Source organism: Podarcis filfolensis, assembly GCF_964270895.1.
Source record: "Podarcis filfolensis genome assembly, chromosome: 16".
In the NCBI taxonomy this organism is placed as follows: Eukaryota; Metazoa; Chordata; class Lepidosauria; order Squamata; family Lacertidae; genus Podarcis; species Podarcis filfolensis.
This window is the reverse complement of record NC_139620.1, coordinates 23,052,023-23,070,069: the sequence shown is the minus strand read 5'-3', so window position 1 is coordinate 23,070,069 and position 18,047 is coordinate 23,052,023. Positions and strand designations below refer to the sequence as shown.

General features: G+C 47.9%; 1 protein-coding gene across 2 annotated transcripts; it reads right to left on the bottom strand.

The window, feature by feature from the left end:
* Window positions 1–7,321: 7,321 nt before the first annotated feature.
* On the bottom strand, window positions 7,322–12,671 carry LOC310751614 (uncharacterized protein). 2 transcript variants are annotated; one of them, XM_083590924.1, is made up of 2 exons: window positions 9,191–12,671; window positions 7,322–8,269 (listed from the first exon to the last, which is right to left on the bottom strand). In XM_083590924.1, exon 1 carries the CDS (start codon window positions 10,651–10,653, stop codon window positions 9,199–9,201), a length of 1,455 nt encoding a protein of 484 aa, XP_083447050.1. In that variant the 5' UTR covers window positions 10,654–12,671; the 3' UTR covers window positions 7,322–8,269; window positions 9,191–9,198. Both variants share the same exon structure in this region; 1 of them encodes a protein (XP_083447050.1).
* Window positions 12,672–18,047: the final 5,376 nt, after the last annotated feature.

The following is an 18,047-nucleotide window of genomic DNA, read 5'->3' as shown; positions in this document are numbered from 1 at the left end:
CCCCAAGGGACTGAATCCCCTAAGTCCATGATCCGTCAGAGATGAATGGATGGAGGCAGGAGGCAGTGAAAGCAAGGCAGATCTTTATTTTTCTGTTGCAACAGAGCTCCCTCCCCTCCTAGCAAGGAGGCAAGAGAGACCCAGAGCCCAGAAGAAACATCTCTTTGAAGCGTTTGCATTTTGGCGTGGAGAAGCAGGATATCCTCTCTACAAACAGTCAGAAATTACATCTCACACAAAGTGGGGTAGCTGTGGCTCAGGCAGGCCAAGGTGTGCTATTCCTGAATATTTAGGAAGTTTTACATAGTTCCAGACACAGTTTACACAAACATAAGCATAAGACAATCAGGATGCCTGTCAGACATCCCTCAATGCAGAGCATCTGGGCAAACAATGACAATACAAAGGAGGTTCATAAGATACAGGAAAGGAATCCCTTCAGGAACTTTTCCTGATTGCTAGCTGCCTACCTGTTCTCAGACAATGGGGATTAAGGAGGCAGAGGGAATATTTAGTTTTTAGGAGAGCCAAGATTGCTTTTGGATTGTTCTCCAGTACTATTTTAGACATGTGACGTATATACTTATGTGTGTGTGTTTACCTTGTGCAATTAACAACATTTATTCTATATTTGAGACCTTAGAATTTCTATAACACCCGTAAGCAGTTTACATAAAACACAAAAAGGTATTTTTTAAAAGAGAATGAAAAATGCAACTAAAACAAATACAAAGGAATACATCGGTAAAAACAGAGAAGCCATTGATGAAACATTGAGTTAAATATCAATAAATAACAAAACAGAATAGTGTGATTAATCTTATTAGCCCAACAATGCCTGCTTAAATATATGGGTCTTTAAAGGTAAAGGTAAAGGGACCTCTGACTGTTAGGTCCAGTCGCAGACGACTCTGTAGTTGCGGTGCTCATCTTGTTTTATTGGCCGAGGGAGCTGGCGTACAGCTTCCGGGTCATGTGGCCAGCATGACTAAGCCGCTTCTGGCGAACCAGAGCAGTGCACCGAAATGCCGTTTACCTTCCCACCGAAGCGGTACCTATTTATCTACTTGCACTGGCGTGCTTTTGAACTGCTAGGTTGGCAGGAGCAGGGACTGAGCAACAGGAGCTCACCCCGTCACGGGGATTCGAACCACCGACCTTCTGATCAGCAAGCTCTAGTTTAAAACTTGCCACTATTTTCTGCTTCGTGAGCAGCGTGTGGAAGGGTATTGCAGAGTTTGCAGTGTATTGCACTGTGCTGCGCCAGTGTAATCGATTTTCTTTTTGTCTACCTTGTTAAAATCAATAAATTTATCTGAAAAGAAGAAGAGGATTTGCTGCTCGAGGGTGACAGAGCCTTTTGATCCACCTTACTTTTGCAAACCTAAAGGTCTAGTGTGAGACTGAATACCTCCAGCAAAATACCGGCAAATCAGGAGGCAAGCAAATAATTCAATAATTATAACAGAAATACATAGCAAAGGCCCCCGAGTGTAGCTTACTGGTAATCTAATTCAAAACATAATATAGCAATCCCAAATAAACAACTCGATTCGAGTAATCCTCTGGAAATGAATTTTTAATCAAGGCTTATCCCAAGACTTGTATACAGGTTTCCCAAGATTTATATACATATTTGTAAATCGTCTCATTTGAATCCTTTAAAAATGTCTAGCAACTTAAATATGTATTTATTAAAGAGCCACCAATAAATACATTTTCTGGCTTCCTGCGGATTGAAATGTTCAAGACAAAAACACGAAAATGAGGACACGCAGTCATTGAGCTGGAGACAGGAGAAGGAAAACAGAAAAAGGAGTCAGGTCCAGCAATTGCATTTCAATTTAAACGGGAGCGAAAGGATGTCTGGGTGCAGAAAATGAAGTCTGACATTGACAAATCCACTCTTGGGCTTAATTCTTTTTCTATTCTCAGGGAAAGGAGAATTTCAATTGCTCTTGGCAAACTTCCTGAAGAAAGTGAATTATCTCTATTCTTAAGGAAGGTGACCCACATTGAGGGATTGGCCAAAGAAACACAATGAGCGCCTCAGGGAAGAGCCTGATTCTGAAGAGATCGGTGCCCCTTCACAGAACCCTCAGGCGCCTCTGGAGAATCTGAGCTGCCACCTGAAACTAAACTCTGCTAGTCTGAAGCTGCCATCCCAGTGGTGGGGAATCTCTGGGATGCTAGACTAGCTAGGCCTCTGACCCATAGGCTAACTGGCCTCTGGCTCTGACCCATAGGACTAGCTAGGCTCTGATCTGCAGGACTGACCAAGGCCACTAGGCCTCCCCGTGTGGCCCCATTTAGTTAATAAAATCAACTAAACCGGGGTGGGAGACCTACATACCCTCCAAAATTTCTCTGATGAAAACAGGGACATCCTATTCCAGAATAATAATAATAATCAATGGTTTTTTTTCTGGGGGTACGCAGGGGTACACATACCCCTAAACATTTTGTGAATCTAAGTTTGACCTCTTTGAGGGGTAGTATTTCAATATGAGTAGGAAAAGAATACCCCTAAACATTTTTTTAGAAAAAAGCACTAATAATAATATTAATAATAATAATAATAATTTCATTATTTGTACCCTGTCCATCTGACTGGGTTGCCCCAGCCACTCTAGGTAGCTTTCAACATACATTAAAAACCATAATAAAACAGGGCTTCCTTTGGTTACTTATCTCCTTGGCTCAGGAGTTCCATAACTCCCTACCCTCCAACTTTTCTCCGATGAAAATGGGGACGTCCTAGGGAAAAGAGGGTCATTCCGGGATCAATTCAGACAGATTCTGTAAATCCAGTACTGTCCCTGGAAAATAGGGGCACTTTGAGGATCTGGACCTCAGGTGCAGGGACCAAATGTGGCCCTCTATCCCTCTTTATTTGGCCCTCTGAACGCCCCTCAGGCCACACCTCTCACTGATCCTGCTTTGTACCAAAAACCAGAGGTGGGGACCATCAAACCTAGGGGCACAACATGACCCACCAAGCCTCTCTGTCTGGCCCTGGGACTCTCCCCAGGCCACATCCCCTCCTGCACCCTGCTTGGATGTTCTGCTTCATTGGACGGTGTCCTTGAACTCTGATTGTGCCTCTTGCTTGAAGGATAGAGAGTGTTGTGTGTGCATGCATGTGTTTGTGTAGAAACTAGCCCACTGTACCAAAGGCAAAGTCAACATTGATTGCTCCACCCACTGTTGCTTGTGGCCCCGCCTACCACTGGCATGTGGCCCCCAGAAGATTGTCCACAAAAGACTGCGGCCCCCGGCTGAAAAAAGGCTCTGCACCCCCATATTAAACCACAGAGACTAGGACTTGCTGATCAGAAGGTCACGGTTCGAATCCCCGCGACGGGGTGAGCTCCTGTTGCTCGGTCCCTGCTCCTGCCAACCTAGCAGTTCAAAAGCACGTCAAAGTTCAAGTAGATAAATAGGTACTGCTCTGGCGGGAAGGTAAACGGCGTTTCCGTGCACGCTTCTGGTTCACCAGAAGCGGCTTAGTCATGCTGGCCACATGACCCGGAAGCTGTACGCCGGCTCCCTCGGCCAATAAAGCGAGATGAGCGCCGCAACCCCAGAGTTGGTCACGACTGGACCTAATGGTCAGGGGTCCCTTTACCTCCATATTACCCCCATATTAAAGCTTTCCCCTTGGCTAACAATCAAATGTTGATGTCCTGAGACCCATACGTGCTTCTGCTTCTCATGCATAAAGTCCAAAGTCATTTTTCTCTCTCTGCAAAATCAAATTGTTTTGGTCCAGACAGAGCTTGCTCGGTAGTAACGCTTGATATATTATATTTGGATGAGAGCCAGGCACAGAGACTTGAGATCCGTCGGAGAAGACGAAGTCTGGAAACATAAGCAAGTGAATAAATAAAAAAGGAACAATTTTGTTTAATTTTTTTAAAAAGCCCTCAGCATTCTTTGGTATGGGGCATCATAGCAGGGCTACGACACTTAATGGATAAGATGAATTGATTTTAAAAGGTGCATCTGAGTAATTGAGCAGCAAATGTTTAACTACATTAAAAACACAGGGAGCGGCCTTCCACTGAGTCAGACCTATTGGTCCATCTAGCTCAGTATTACCTACACAGACTGGCAGCAGCTCTCCAGGGTTACAGGCAGGGATATTCCCAGCCCTGCTTGGAGATGCTGAGAACTGATTGATTTCATTGCATTTGTATCTCACCTCTTTCTCCAAAGAGCTCAGGGTGACGTACATGGTCATCGCAATCAGTTCTCCATGGCTGGTGCAAGGCGACTGATGTGGACCTACGGGACCTCCTCTCCCGGTATGCCCCATGGAGGACCTTAAGGTCCATAAATAGCAACACCCTAGAGGTCCCGGGCCCTAAGGAAATTAATTAGCCTCAACCAGAGCCAGGGCCTTCTCAACACTGGCTCCGGCCTGGTGGAACGCTCTGTCTCATGAGACCAGGGCCCTGCAGGATCTGATTTCTTTCCGCAGGGCCTGTAAGACAGAGTTGTTCCACCTGGCCTTTGGCTTAGAATCAGTTTGATTCCCTCCCCCTCTTTCTTTTTCCTTTCTCCTCCTGCGAAGAGGCTGCATTCTAATGATTTAATGTTGTATTTTAATCTTGTTTTTTAAATTGTATCTTAATCAACTTGTTTTTATTATTGGTTGTTAGCTGCCCTGAGCCCGGTCTTGGCTGGGGAGGGCGGGGTATAAATAATTTATTATTATTATTATTATTATTATTATTATTATTATTATCGCTACAACAGTCATGCAAGGTAGGTTGGGCTGAGAGAAGCAGCAAATGGCCCCAGGTTACCCCAGTGAGCTTCATAGCCAGGAGGGGATTCGAACCCTGGTCTCTCAGGTCTTAGTCTGACACTCTAAGCACTACACCACACTGGCTCCCAGATTTAAACCTGGGGCAACATTACTGCATATAATTTAAGAGCGGGGCTTACAGCGTATATGGCACATGACAGCATCTCTCTGCCGGGAAGTTAATCACTGATTAGGATGTTACAAATGGCTCGCAGACAAGGCTTTGGTCTGCACCTTCAATGCTGTGCTGGCCAGCTTGGGGAAGTGAATTATGAAAGCCTTTAATACCTTTGACTCTGTAAATGACCCATAGTGACAATCGGGAAGATACAGCATCCACTTGGGAGGCTTAGCATGTGCTTTAAGGGAAACAGATCTCTTTGGAACAGCACGCTGGCTGAGTTTCAATAAAGCGTTCCTGTTGTAGGTGATCGATGGAGGAGCTATAGGCAAGTAATTGAAATAATTGGATCAATCGCCTTGCACCAGCCAAGGAGAACTGATTGTGAATCGCCAGAAAAGAACCTCACAGGTTCAACCCTCTGAAACTCAGGCAAAATTCCCCATGCTTGTTTGCCTGACGATAATAAGATTGGAGGTAAGAAATGGTTAAGTCAAGAGGGAGGAAGCTCCGGCCCATGATACTACCATAATTAGTCCTGTTTCAGCCACACTGAGTCCACTTGGTTAAATTGTAAAAAAAAAGAGGTGTTAGCAGGTCTCAGGGATTATTGAAAACCAGATGCCCTTAGCTGGACTCCTCCAAACTCCTGAAGCACTGGTGGCTTGGTTTGCTAAATAACATATGGCCCTCTGTACATGCTCAGAGGTGCTTTCAAGTTCAAGCAGCCTACAGTCAAGGCCACCGCACTGATGCCACATAGGATGTGCCACAGGTGTAAACATTTCCCCAGTCCAGGTATCATAGGACCGATTTGTGACAGCTCAAACAAGGGAGCCAGATCACACCCTCCAGGTGTGATGAAACTGACAAAGGTTCTGTTTGTATATCATAAGTCATTGCTTTGGCGCTCCCTGAATGTAAAGAATACAGTGGTACCTCGGGTTACAGATGCTTCAGGTTACAGATGCTTCAGGTTACAGACTCCACTAACCCAGAAATAGTACCTCGGGTTAAGAACTTTGCTTCAGGATGAGAAAAGAAACCACGCAGCAGCAGCGGAGGCCCCATTAGCTAAAGTGGTACCTCAGGTTAAGAACAGTTTCAGGTTAAGAACAGACCTCCAGAACAAATTAAGTTCTTAACCCGAGGTACCACTGTACTGCAGTGTGAATCGCTTCTGGCAATATTCAGATTAATATTTGGGGCAGGCAAAAGAAAGAAAGAAAGAAAGAAAATAAAAATTCTCCACAAATCGTGTAGTTAAAACTATGGAACTCAGGACCACTTGATATGAAGTGATGGCTATCAACCTGGACGGCTTTACAAGGTGACCGGGCACATTTATGGGGCACAGCTGGCCCCCAAAGGTTATGTTCCACCTCCACTGATGGAGGCATTGTACTTCTGAATACCATTTGCTGGGAAGAGGTTGAGAAAGTGCTGCTCTTGTGCTCTGGTCCTGCTTGCAGGTTTCCCGTGGGGGTATTATCTGGTCCATTGTGAGAACAGGATGCTGACCTTGGATGGGCCCTTGGCCTGATCTGACAGGCTCTTCTTGAAGAGACTGAAGGGAGATCGAATTCTGGGAATCCTGGACAAAGATGTATCAAAAGAGGAGCTGACCACTTTTCACTTCTTGGTGAAGTTCAACCTAATAATAATAATAATTTATTACATACCCCACCCATCTGACTGGGTTGCCCCAGCCACTCTGGGTGGCTTCCAACAAAATATAAAGAACACACGATACATCAGGCGCACACCTGTAAGAATGGAGCTACAACTTTACATTGATTTGCCTATTTCTCTTTTAAAGCCATCTAGGTTGGTGGCCATCACTGTCTCCTTGTGGGAGGGAGTTCCGTAGAAAAGTCCTTTCTTTTATCTGTCCTGACCCTTCAGCTTCCTGACATTCAGCTTAATAGATATCCACAAGCAGTGCTGGATTTATGTACTGTATAGGTTAAGTAAGCTGAAGCCTAGGGCCTCTAAATCTAGGGGGCCTCGCCAGCCCGCCCGCTCCCCAGCGGGCAGTCTCCCCTCTCCTGCCAGAGAAGTACCTATTTATCTACTTGCACTTTGATGTGCTTTCTAACTGCTAGGTTGACAGGAGCTGGGACTGAACAACAGGAGCTCACCCCGTCATGGGGATTCGAACCGCCGACCTTCTGATCGGCAGAATTTTAAATACCCGTCAACATCCTTGGTGTCACTGTGATGGGAATTTTATGGTCTTAGATATATGGTAATGTTCATAACTGCACATACATAGATCAACGCAGGAAGACCAACCTGGAACCATTTTGATTCCTAAACTGACCAAATCCTTTGCGTGGCGAGTTCCCGCCCCCCACCAAGATAAATAAACACACGAGACACCATAATTAAGGTTAATTGGGCGAATTAGGCCACAACTTTATTGAATTCAGGAATGAGAGGCATTGGCTTAGGCATTGGTCCTATCGACTATCCGGCTCCAGCCCATTTGCTGGAGACACGGGGAAGGGTTAACACTAATCGGGGGAGTCTCCCGCCGAGGCACGTCGACTAGGAGCTCCCCCGGGTCACCGCTCTGGGGCGTGCCTTTGGCCCACACCTCCATAGGCTTCGGACAGGGCCACGCCCCCCGGAGTCCTTTAATGGACCACCCTTCGTTCACTGGGGGGAGGTGATGGCGTTCCTCCCCCCCCACACATCCTCTTAACCCCTTCTTACCAATGCCTACCGCCACCGAGCAGTCGCTCGCCGCCAATACTCTCATGCCTGAATCCAATCCCTTATTCCCTTTGCAATATCCATCAGCCAAACATCGTTACCAGCATCCGAAAGATGCACGCCATCATACCGGTAGAGGGCCTCCTGACTGAAGCGAATGCCCGGGTGGCCAATGAGCCTCCCACCCAGGGCTGCCACTCTACGCACCACCGCCCGATCCAAGGCTTTCCTAGCCCTATTCATAGCTATCGGGCACCTGCAGTCTCTCCAAACCCGCCTCTCCATCAGCGAGGCCCAAATAATTGTGACATTTGGGTAAGCGACCTTCAGCTCCTCGAAGTCGCTAAAAATGTGCCACTGCAAATCCACTGCCTTCCTGTAGGCTAGGTCATTTTCCCCCAATTGTATCAGTAAAGCGTCTGGGGGGCCCTCCACTGCTGCTCTGGACTTAATTGCGGGCAGCATCTCGGCCCAGCGCATTCCCCTCCGGGAGACCCAGGAAATGGTGACGTCAGGTGGCAAGCCCAAGCGCGGCCCGAGACCGGAATGGATGGCGCGTACCCTGGCCCAATGCACAATACTGTGCCCGACAATCCAGACGCGCACCCCCATATCACCTGTAGGAAATCGAAAAGACAGGCCATGGTCAGTCACCGTCACAAATTCTTTCTCAAATAGCGCTTGTACGCGTCAGATTTCCAGCGACCTAAGTCCCTAATCCTTTCAGTCGTCAGACCCAGGTGCATTGCCGTGGTGGCTGCTCCTATCCTGAAAGAGTGTGATGCAAAATCTGCTGCGGGGATGCCGCATGCTGCCAGTGCTAAACGCATGACCCGAGTGAACTGGTGATGCGTCAAAGGTAAACCATCTGCGTGGATCAATAGAGGCCCTGCCGAGTTGGCCCTCAGGGATAGGAAGCGCCTTGTGTCTTTAACTGGACATGGGCCAGGACTATCGGTGGCCATAAGCTGAACAAGAGCCCCCCTCCCGTACTGGTCTGTTTTAGAGCTGCGTATCCGTATTACCAGGTCCTCCCGTGACAGGGTAACATCGCTTAAAAGCAAGCCCCGGGAGAACCCGTGCCGACCCACTTCATAAACTACCTCACCCACGCGCAGAGCTCCAAAAAAGGCAATGGAGTAAGCCGCTGAAAATAAGCGCGCCTCATACTTTGACCAGCATACTGTTCGCAATTTTTTATGGATTTGGGAAAGGATGTCGAAAGATATTGGCCTTCTCATATCGCAGTTTGGGGGCTGTAGCCTGCGCCAACCCTCTAACGTCCTTCGTATAACGAAATCGTCACAAGGATCTGTGGAAAATACCGCCTTGCAAAAGAATGAAATAGCTGCGGCTTGAAGGTTGAGGGTTCTAGGGGCGCGGCCCAAGCGTCTCAGGTAAACTAGGTAAGATAGCACCTCAGGCTTGACGGGAGGGGCATTGTTTCTGATGGCGGGGGTTTTGTTGCGGAATTTTAAAAAATCCGACCACGCCTTCTTATACGATCTCAAAGTGGAAGGTGCCAATGAGGCCATTACTCCCTGAATCACTTCTGGCTCCCAGGACTCTGGTCCCCACGCCTCTGGTCCCCGAGACTCCACAGATGTTCCGGGAACGGCTGAGGCAGCAGCTCTGCATCCGGTGCTAACGAGCGGAAGCGGTCCATCTGAAAGCGAGATAGGGCGTCTGCAATGTCATTATTTACACCAGGCACAAATTTTGCAGAGAAGTGTATGTTGAGCTCTAAACACCGGAGAACGAAGGAACGCAGGAGGACGCCTACCCTTGGTGACCGTGCGACCTGCCTGGAAAGTACCGCCACTACGGCCTGGTTGTCAGTGTGGAAGCATACCCTATGGTTACTAAAGGTTTCAGGCCACAAGTGCACCGCCACTACAATCGGAAAGAATTCCAGGAAGGTTAAGTCTCTGGTAATGGGGCCCCCTTGCCAGGCGGCGGGCCAGCGCTGAGCGCACCATTGGCCCCTAAAGTAAACGCCAAACCCCAGAGAGCCAGAAGCATCCGAATGGACCTGGAAGTCAACCTGCAGCGACAAGTTGTCCTGCCACAGGGAAATGCCGTTGTAGTTCTGCAAGAACTTCAACCAGACTTCCAGGTCGGACTTCACTTCCTTGGATAGCCGAACCCTATGATGAGGGGAACGCAGTCCCGCTGACAACTTTGCGAGGCGGCCGCAGAATGGGCGGCCAGGGGAAACCACGCGGCAAGCAAAATTTAAGTGTCCTAACAGTGACTGGATTTGCCTGAGTGTAACTTTTCTAAGGGGGAGCAGCTGCCGAATAAGGTCACCAAGCGCGACGAGTTTTTCCCTGGGAAGTTTTGAGGTCTGAGCGACAGTGTCCAGCTCGATACCTAAGTAAACCATTATCGTAGCCGGACCCTCCGTTTTGTCGGCGGCTAGAGGAACCCCCAGTTCCCCCGCTAATGATGTAAAGGCTTCAAGGAGCTCTGAGCACTTAAGCCTGCTATCAGCCACGAGGATAAAGTCGTCCAGGTAGTGCGACACGCCCTCAGCGCCGGTTCTAAAGCGAAGCGCCCAGTCCAGGAAGGTGCTGAATGCCTCAAAGGCTGCGCATGCCACAGAGCAGCCCATGGGCATTGCCTTGTCCACAAAATACGCCCCTTCAAATTTGAAGCCAAGCCATCGGAAATCTTCTGGATGAACTGGCAGGAGTCTAAAGGCTGACTCAATGTCACATTTTGCCAGCAACGCCCCCCTGCCGAACTTGCGTATGAGCTGTACCGCTTGGTCAAACGTGGCATATCTTACTGTGCAGAGTTCCTGCGGTATCGCATCATTGACGGACCCCCCCTTTGGGTAGGAAAGGTTGTGAATCATGCGATACTCACCGGGTGCTTTTTTGGGGACTATGCCTAGCGGGGATATATGGAGGCCTTCAATTGGAGGGACTAGGAAGGGGCCGGCTACCCTTCCTGCTTTAATTTCCTTACTAATTTTCCTTTGGGCAACCTCGGGCATCTCCCTCACGGATTTTTGGTTTGGAGGATCACCTGAATTGGGGGGAAAGGCTACTGGAATCCTGAAACCGGTACTAAAGCCTTCCCATAAATACTCTGCTGCAGTCCTGTTAGGGTAATGGTCTAAAAGGTTTTTTAACGGGGCCAACTTGATGGGTGACCAGGCTAGGCCCAGACTGAAATTACTGCCTGCTTCCCTGGGGTCCAAATGGCGCTCCGTGGCCACCTCTAGGTCCCTGATTGTAGGCACCTCTCCCACCCCGAAAGGGCTGCCTCCCTTTAATGCAGGCAGTGGCTGGGTGGTTACCAAGACATTTTTCGCACTCGTGGCTGTACTTACAGACAGCCCGTGCACAAACCCCCTTGTTGTACTCCCAACACAGTCGCCTCTGCTTCGCAGCGGTCTTCCAAGATTTTGACGACTCCTGGTGCTTCTTCTCCACGAAGGGACCCACGTGCTCTGACCAAAAATTTAGGTCCCTCAGATCCCAGCGCGTGGACGACAAAAGTGACGCATTTCTGCGGAAATCTTCATCATAATTTAGAGCAGCCATATCTCCCGCTAAATCGCGTGCCCTCCTAACATGGGCGAGGTACGCAATCAGGTGCATCGCCCTCTTTGGATAAGCAGCACTAACGACACCCATAAACACCTGGAACCCGTCCAGCCAATTCTCAAAAGTTCGCTCGGCTCTAGGTGTTCTGTACCTGCGTTTACCATACGTGCGCCTCTTCTCCCCCTTTCCCGTTAGCTTTGCTGGAGGTAACAGTCTAAATATATCTACAAAGTCCCCATTGAGGATCTTATTTCTCTTTCTCTCCGATAAATGAGTGCCTACAATGACATCCGTAGACAGATTAGTGGATGTTTTGACATCCTGAACTAATGCACCATCCTTCCATTCGAGGGTCCCGTTAAAGGATTTTCTGTAGGAGTTGGCCCTTCTCTCATGCACCCATAAAGGAAGACCCACAGAATCCTCCCCGTGGCCCCAGTATTCCTCCCTAGGAGCATCGCTATCCGAATCGGAAGAAGAGGAGGTACCTGAATCATGCTCTGAGTCCGAATGCCTGCTCTTCTTACTCTTCTTTGAGGCGTGTTTTCTCTTCTCCTTCCTCTTCCCTGGCTGGCCCTCTGGCATGGCTTGATCCGGTACGGTGATTGCCTGTGCAGCTCGCGGCCCCTGGGCTTCCTCATCGGAAGAGGAACTTGAGGCAACCTCGACTGGTGCCGCCTGCGGTGGCGGGTTCTGAAAGAGACTTGGAACACCTGGATCCTTTTGCAGGTTAGTAGCCCCAGGACAATGAACGCAAGCCTTACCCTTTTTTCCACCCCTCTGGCCCCCTTTTGCCTTGCCCGGGGCGGCCGACTGTGCTCGGGTATTCCTTTTAGGCCGCGGTGTTGACTCCTTGGCTGCTCTCAGCGCTGCCACAGTGGCTGCAGAAGTGCCGGGAAGTTGCACCTCATTGAGTTGTGTATCCGGGATGAAGTCCTGTGTGAATGCTCTTGGTACCTCTGGTACAGATACCGCCACCGCTGGTGCCGGTGGTGCTGGCACTGGTGCCAGTGGTGCCCCTGCCACTGGTGCTGCCGGTGTTGCTGCCCCTTGTCCTGACGACCTGTGCCTATAGAAATCCTGAAAAGCCGTGAAAAACTCTGCCAAGGCTTGAGGGTTACTTGGGATTACAAAGGGTTGGGGCTCCTCCTGATTCCCCTGAGGCCCCCCGGATGCGGTGGAATTTACTTGGTTTCCTTGGCCAGACATAATACGATCTAGACTCTTGCTTACCTTGATCAATGGAACACCAGCCACTTAGCTCAGCTAATGCGCGTAGTTCAGTACTGTCTGCACTGGCAAGACTTTAATGGAAAGATAATTAGTACACCCTACCAATCCCGTTCAATATTGTGCACACCAGTAAAACTCCAGCTGGTGTCAAAATTACTGGTCTAAATGGAGAGAGGATGCAAATACCAGCAAAGCAGACAGGAAAAGTAGCTGAACTTAGTTTAACAAGTTATTTATGAATTATTTATTTATTACTTTATGCTTCAGAATTATTTATTTATTTATGCTTCAAATTATTTAATTATTTATCAATTGCAATTCAGATTAGCGCTGTTTTAAAAGTAGGAATCAGAAGCCTGCAGTAAGCAGAGCACCCCAGTTAGAATAGCTATGTGTTTAAAATTATTGTTGTAATTGATATACGTAAAGTTTTATTTTCGTTCTATTTTATTTTGAATATTATTATTTATTTACTTATTTTTTATAATGCGTTCAGCCGCTTTTTTAAGAAGGTGTGGGCGCTGTAGGCAGGGGGCAGTAAGTGCCCTTGCTCCTGATCAACCAAATAAATTTAAAGTAACCACCCAATAAAATGAGTTGGCCAAATGAACCAACTTCCAATTAATTTAACGGAATTAAACAAATAAATTGACTTGCAATAATATGATGGCTTCTAAATAACCCAAGCACTGTAATTAAATCAGTTAATGCAGCTTTAATGTTTTCTAAAAGAAGGGTGGGGCGCTTTAGGCAGGAGGCAGCAAGTAAATTTAAAGTAACCACTAAATAAAAGAGTTGACCAAATGAATCAACTTCCAATTAATTTAAACGGAATTAAGCAATTAAATTGGCATGCAATAATATATACTATTTCTAAACAAGCCACTAAGGCGATGAGGTAAATTAACCAACCAAAAGACTTAAATCAACCAAATGAATCTAATCACCAATTAAATTGATATATAATAAGAATCCAGCAGCGATTGATTTGCCCTTTCTCTTAGTCAACCAAATGAATTTAAAGTTCCAACCACATGAATTAAATTACCAAATGAATCCACACTCGATAAGTTTAAATACAATTGGAATCAAGCAATAAGTTGACTACTGCAAGCCCTTTTATTAAATCAATCAAATTAATTATATCTCAGGATTGTATATATATCCTTGGAGCGCTGAAGCCCTTGATTAAAGCGCTTTAATATAATAACACGAAGACTTGACTCCACTCAGAGTCAAACCTCTTATGAGGTCTTAAAACGCTTAACCTAAATAACTTAAAATCCACCAATTGAGTTATATTGTTCTCTTACAATATTGTCACTTATAAAGCCTAAAAGTTATGAAAATCAGCCTCCTGTGCTTAGCCTTAGAGAAAGAAACAGCAGAAGCACTCACACTGAGCCCTGAGTATCCAATTCCCACAATAGAGTGCCTCACCTAAAATGGCCGCCGGGCCAAACCACGTGGTTAGCTCAAAATGGCGGCCGCAACTGCCTGGTCACTAAGCAACACAGCTATCAACTTCCTGTCCCTGGCTGCCAGCGTCCTGCCCCTGTGTCTGAAACAATAACCCTCAACCCGGGCGCGCTGAATAAAAGCCCCCCGCAGAACCCTTTTGGAGCCGGCAAATCAAATCACACAACACCATACACACCAGTCGAAGGCCGACAAGCACACACCTCACCCCCCTTTTCAATGCCTCAAGTCGAAGCCCTGTACTGATATAAAGGAATATTCCCACAAAAATTGCCCCTATTAAGATGGCGGCCGTCCCCCTGGTCACGTGGTCCCTTCAAGGGCTATCAGGAAGAGATCGTTACTAAGCAACCCCGCCGCCCCTTCTCAGTAGTTTCCACGGCAAGTAACACACAGCCGGTGTGCTGCTAAAGGATCCTCTCACCTGGCAACGATGCAGCTGCTACCCTTGCCTTTACCTCTCTTAAGCCGATGTGGAGAAAAGCTGCGCTGAACTCTGCCAAGCAGCCTCTTTCAGACGAAAGGACCTATGAGAATAAAGCCCACCCCTGCGCTGCGAGTGATTTCAGCCCGGGAAAGCTTGCAGTTGAAGTGGAGTTCGGACTCCAGAAGGAATTAAATTTCCTTTAGTGATTTCAGCTCAAAACGCGACAGCAGCTGCAGCTTTGTCCGGAAAGATCAGCGCCTGCTGCGCTGAAGCTCCACGTGGTAGAAGAAAAAAGGCTCCAACGACGACAGGATCAGCTGGAAAACGTGGGGGCTAGCCGGAGAAGAGAGGGCGAGCCCCCTCCGCTCCGGCCCTAAATAGGGCAGGCCACGCCCCCCCAGCCAGCCGATTGGCTGGCTGGGAGGCGTGGACGGTTGGGATTCCCCTGCTCTCGCGGGGGCTGAAAGCAGCCCCCGCTCACGTGGGGAGGGCGTGATGCCCGCAACCCCACCTCCTGGGGCAGGCCTGGAAGTGGCTTTCTCTGCAAGGTTAAACTGGAAAAGCCTCCCCATTGTCTCTTTCCTCACAAATCCTGTCTCAAGGATATGTCTGTTTGAATAAGGTGTGAGCCTGTGACCTGGCCCAGGAAATAAGTATTTTACCACTACAAAAGAATGGCCAGGCTCCTCAGGCAATCCAATCAAATAACCTGCTAGACAGGAGATAAACAACAACAGGAGAAAAAACAATATTAAAATTTCTGTGATGTAGGTGGGATGTATCTGAGGGGTGGTCTTAGGTTACACCCCTTCTGTGATGTATGCATAATGTTTCTGGGGGTGGTCTTGATCTAGAGGATGGGAATTTCAAAAGTCTTTATAAACCCTTGCACAGCATTTTTGGGGGTCCTCTTCCTCTCCTGCGTGTGAGGGGAGTACCCTGTTGCAACAGATCAATAAAGATCAAGCTTACTAGCTGCTTTGCTTCTCAATATTCTCTGGTTGGCCTCTGTTATTTTCTCCTACCAATAGGGAACCTATGTAAGGACTCTATATGGGCTCTTGGATACCCCATAAGGGAAAAGGGCATATTTTTTATTTTACAACAGATGGCGACCACGAAGGGACTTTTGGTTACCCGGATTCTGGGAGCGAGGAAGGACTGGTGGTCCAGCGCACACCAGGCAATTTGCCAGGAGGAATAACCAGTCCTCCATCGATCCCAGGGTCTGGAAATAACTGGAGGTTCAGCGGGGTTAACCAGAGGAAGCAACGCTTGATCAGGCCGGCCTTAAACAACCAGTCAAGAGATCCCGGGATCACCAGGACAGCGGTTGCGAAGTGAGTATAAGTAGGAAAAAACGGGTAGTGGGGTGGGATTCTGCAAACCACAACAAACATATACTTCTCAAATCCTTACTTCTTTCCTCACTTTAACTCTTAAAAAAAATTGCCTTCTGCTCCTTTCTGTCCTCTCGATCTCAACACCAGCCCTAGCCCTTCGGAGTATGCCCAGGCACAAGGTTGTGTGTGATTTCTTCCACTTAATTCTATATGCCAACCTATTCCTTCGGAGTTTTGCCCAGAAAGGTTGTGAAATTTCTTCTGCACTGAAAACTATAACTCCCAGCGCAGTCGCACCTCAATTTTGTTTATAACACTGTTATGTACTGAGTTGAATAGGATCCAAAATGCAGCAGTCTGATTGGTTCTAGAACAATACGATTCAGAATGCAGCAGTCTGATGGTCCTAGAACAATAGGATCCAGAATGCAGTAGTCTGATTGGTCCTAGAACAATAGGATCCAGAATGCAGCAGTCTGATTGGTCCTAGAACAATAGGATCAAGAATGCAGCAGTCTGATTGGTCCACAGGAGCCACCCAATCCAGCTCCAGGTGGAAGTGAATCCGCAACCTGATTGGCCTACAAGAGAATCCCGGAATTAGCCAATCACGTGGGGCCCATTGTGTAAATACAGTGGTACCTCGGGTTAAGTACTTAATTCGTTCCGGAGGTCCGTTCTTAACCTGAAACTGTTCTTAACCTGAAGCACCACTTTAGCTAATGGGGCTGTAGCCTTATGAGGCTTTGCCCTCGGGTGGGAAAAATATTGCGCCTGGGAAAGGGAAGTGGGAGTCAAAAGACACTCAAGGAATAGTTTCGGAGAAGAAGCTTTTATTTCTACCATCCATGAACTGGTAGAAGGAGCAAGTGTGATAAGTCACAAAAAGCATGCACGAAGTTCACAATCATGTGCACAAGCATATATACCCCTTTCCAGTTCCCTCCTCCTTTCTCCTCCTTCTTGAAGAGTCCTGCCCCATTTTGAGGTTCCTGAGCATGTACAGAAAGCTGTCTTGGGACTATTGTGGACTCTTGGCACCCTTCCCAGGAAAGGGGTTTCAGAGTGTTCAGATATGTTTCAATCTCTTGTTCTGGCATGGTTCCCGGACAGAAAGTAAGTTGCAATGTGGTTCTTTAGCAAGGCCAGAAGGCATCAGAAAGGCCTGAGAAACAATGGACTGTGTTCCCTACCATTGTTGCAATCTTTTTAGTTACAGCAAGCGGAATGTTTCTGATGCTTAGCTAATGCCTTTTAGCTGCTGAGAAAAATGATTTTGAAAAGCTCTGAGAAGCTTTGAGCCCGCTTTGGTGGGGGGTGACTTCGGGCCTAGGTGAGGTCACCTGTCCTCACCTTCCTTCAGGGCCTCCTGCTGCCGCCGCGCCGCCAGAGCACGATTTCTGTTCTCATCCTGAAGCAAAGTTCTTAACCTGAAGCACTATTTCTGGGTTAGCGGAGTCTGTAACCTGAAGCGTATGTAACCTGAGGTACCAGATTACAGGTACCAGGTATATGTATATATACATATATAATGTATATAAAGCAGAAATTCTGGGGGAACTTCCATTCCTCCTCCCCACTATGAGCTGAATAAAGAGCATGAAATCCACTCTCGACTATATTTCAAACACTCTTCCATTTTCTTCTAGTCGTGAGGGTGGAGGATGGGGAGGTTCCTCACAAATGGAGTAGCCTAGGACCTCTCTTCATCTAAATCTGGCCCTGTCCAGGAGTTCCAGATGTTCTGAGAGGATAAAAACTTTTCTGCTCAGAATTCTACTTTCTCCATTTCTTTCTGTCTTTCGCTAGGGGGCGCCCAAGGCCACCCCATTCCCGGCCCCGCCTCTTTTCCTGCCTCTCCGCCTTTCCAAGCACAAAGCCGAGGCGGGAGTCGGTCACTCTCTCTTCGGAGCTTCTATGGTCTAAAGCGAGGGGCGGGTGGGTGGGGAAGAGGGTGTACGTCGGGCTGAACGGCAGCGCCGCTCGACCAATCCACGAGAGCAGAAGACGTAGAGCCCCCACCCACTTCCTAACATAGGTGCTTAAAGGTGGTCACAAGCCTAACAAAGCTATACAGAAACTTCCGGTCCCCTACCGAAAGTGCTGAGGTGGGTGGGAAAGCGGCAAGCATGCTAAGAAATCATTGCGTGGGGAACCGCAGTACATGGCCACCTATGAAAGAGCTACATAAATTCGGGGTGAGGGGGGCGGGATACAAAGCGGTTCCTGCCGCTTTATCCCCCTCCTCGTTTCCCCCCCCCACCCCCGCAAATGGCTGGCGTTCGCAATGAAACCGGAAGTATAGCTCTCGCATTCCCTCACAGATCCCTATTCGTCAGGGGTGGGTAGGGGAGGT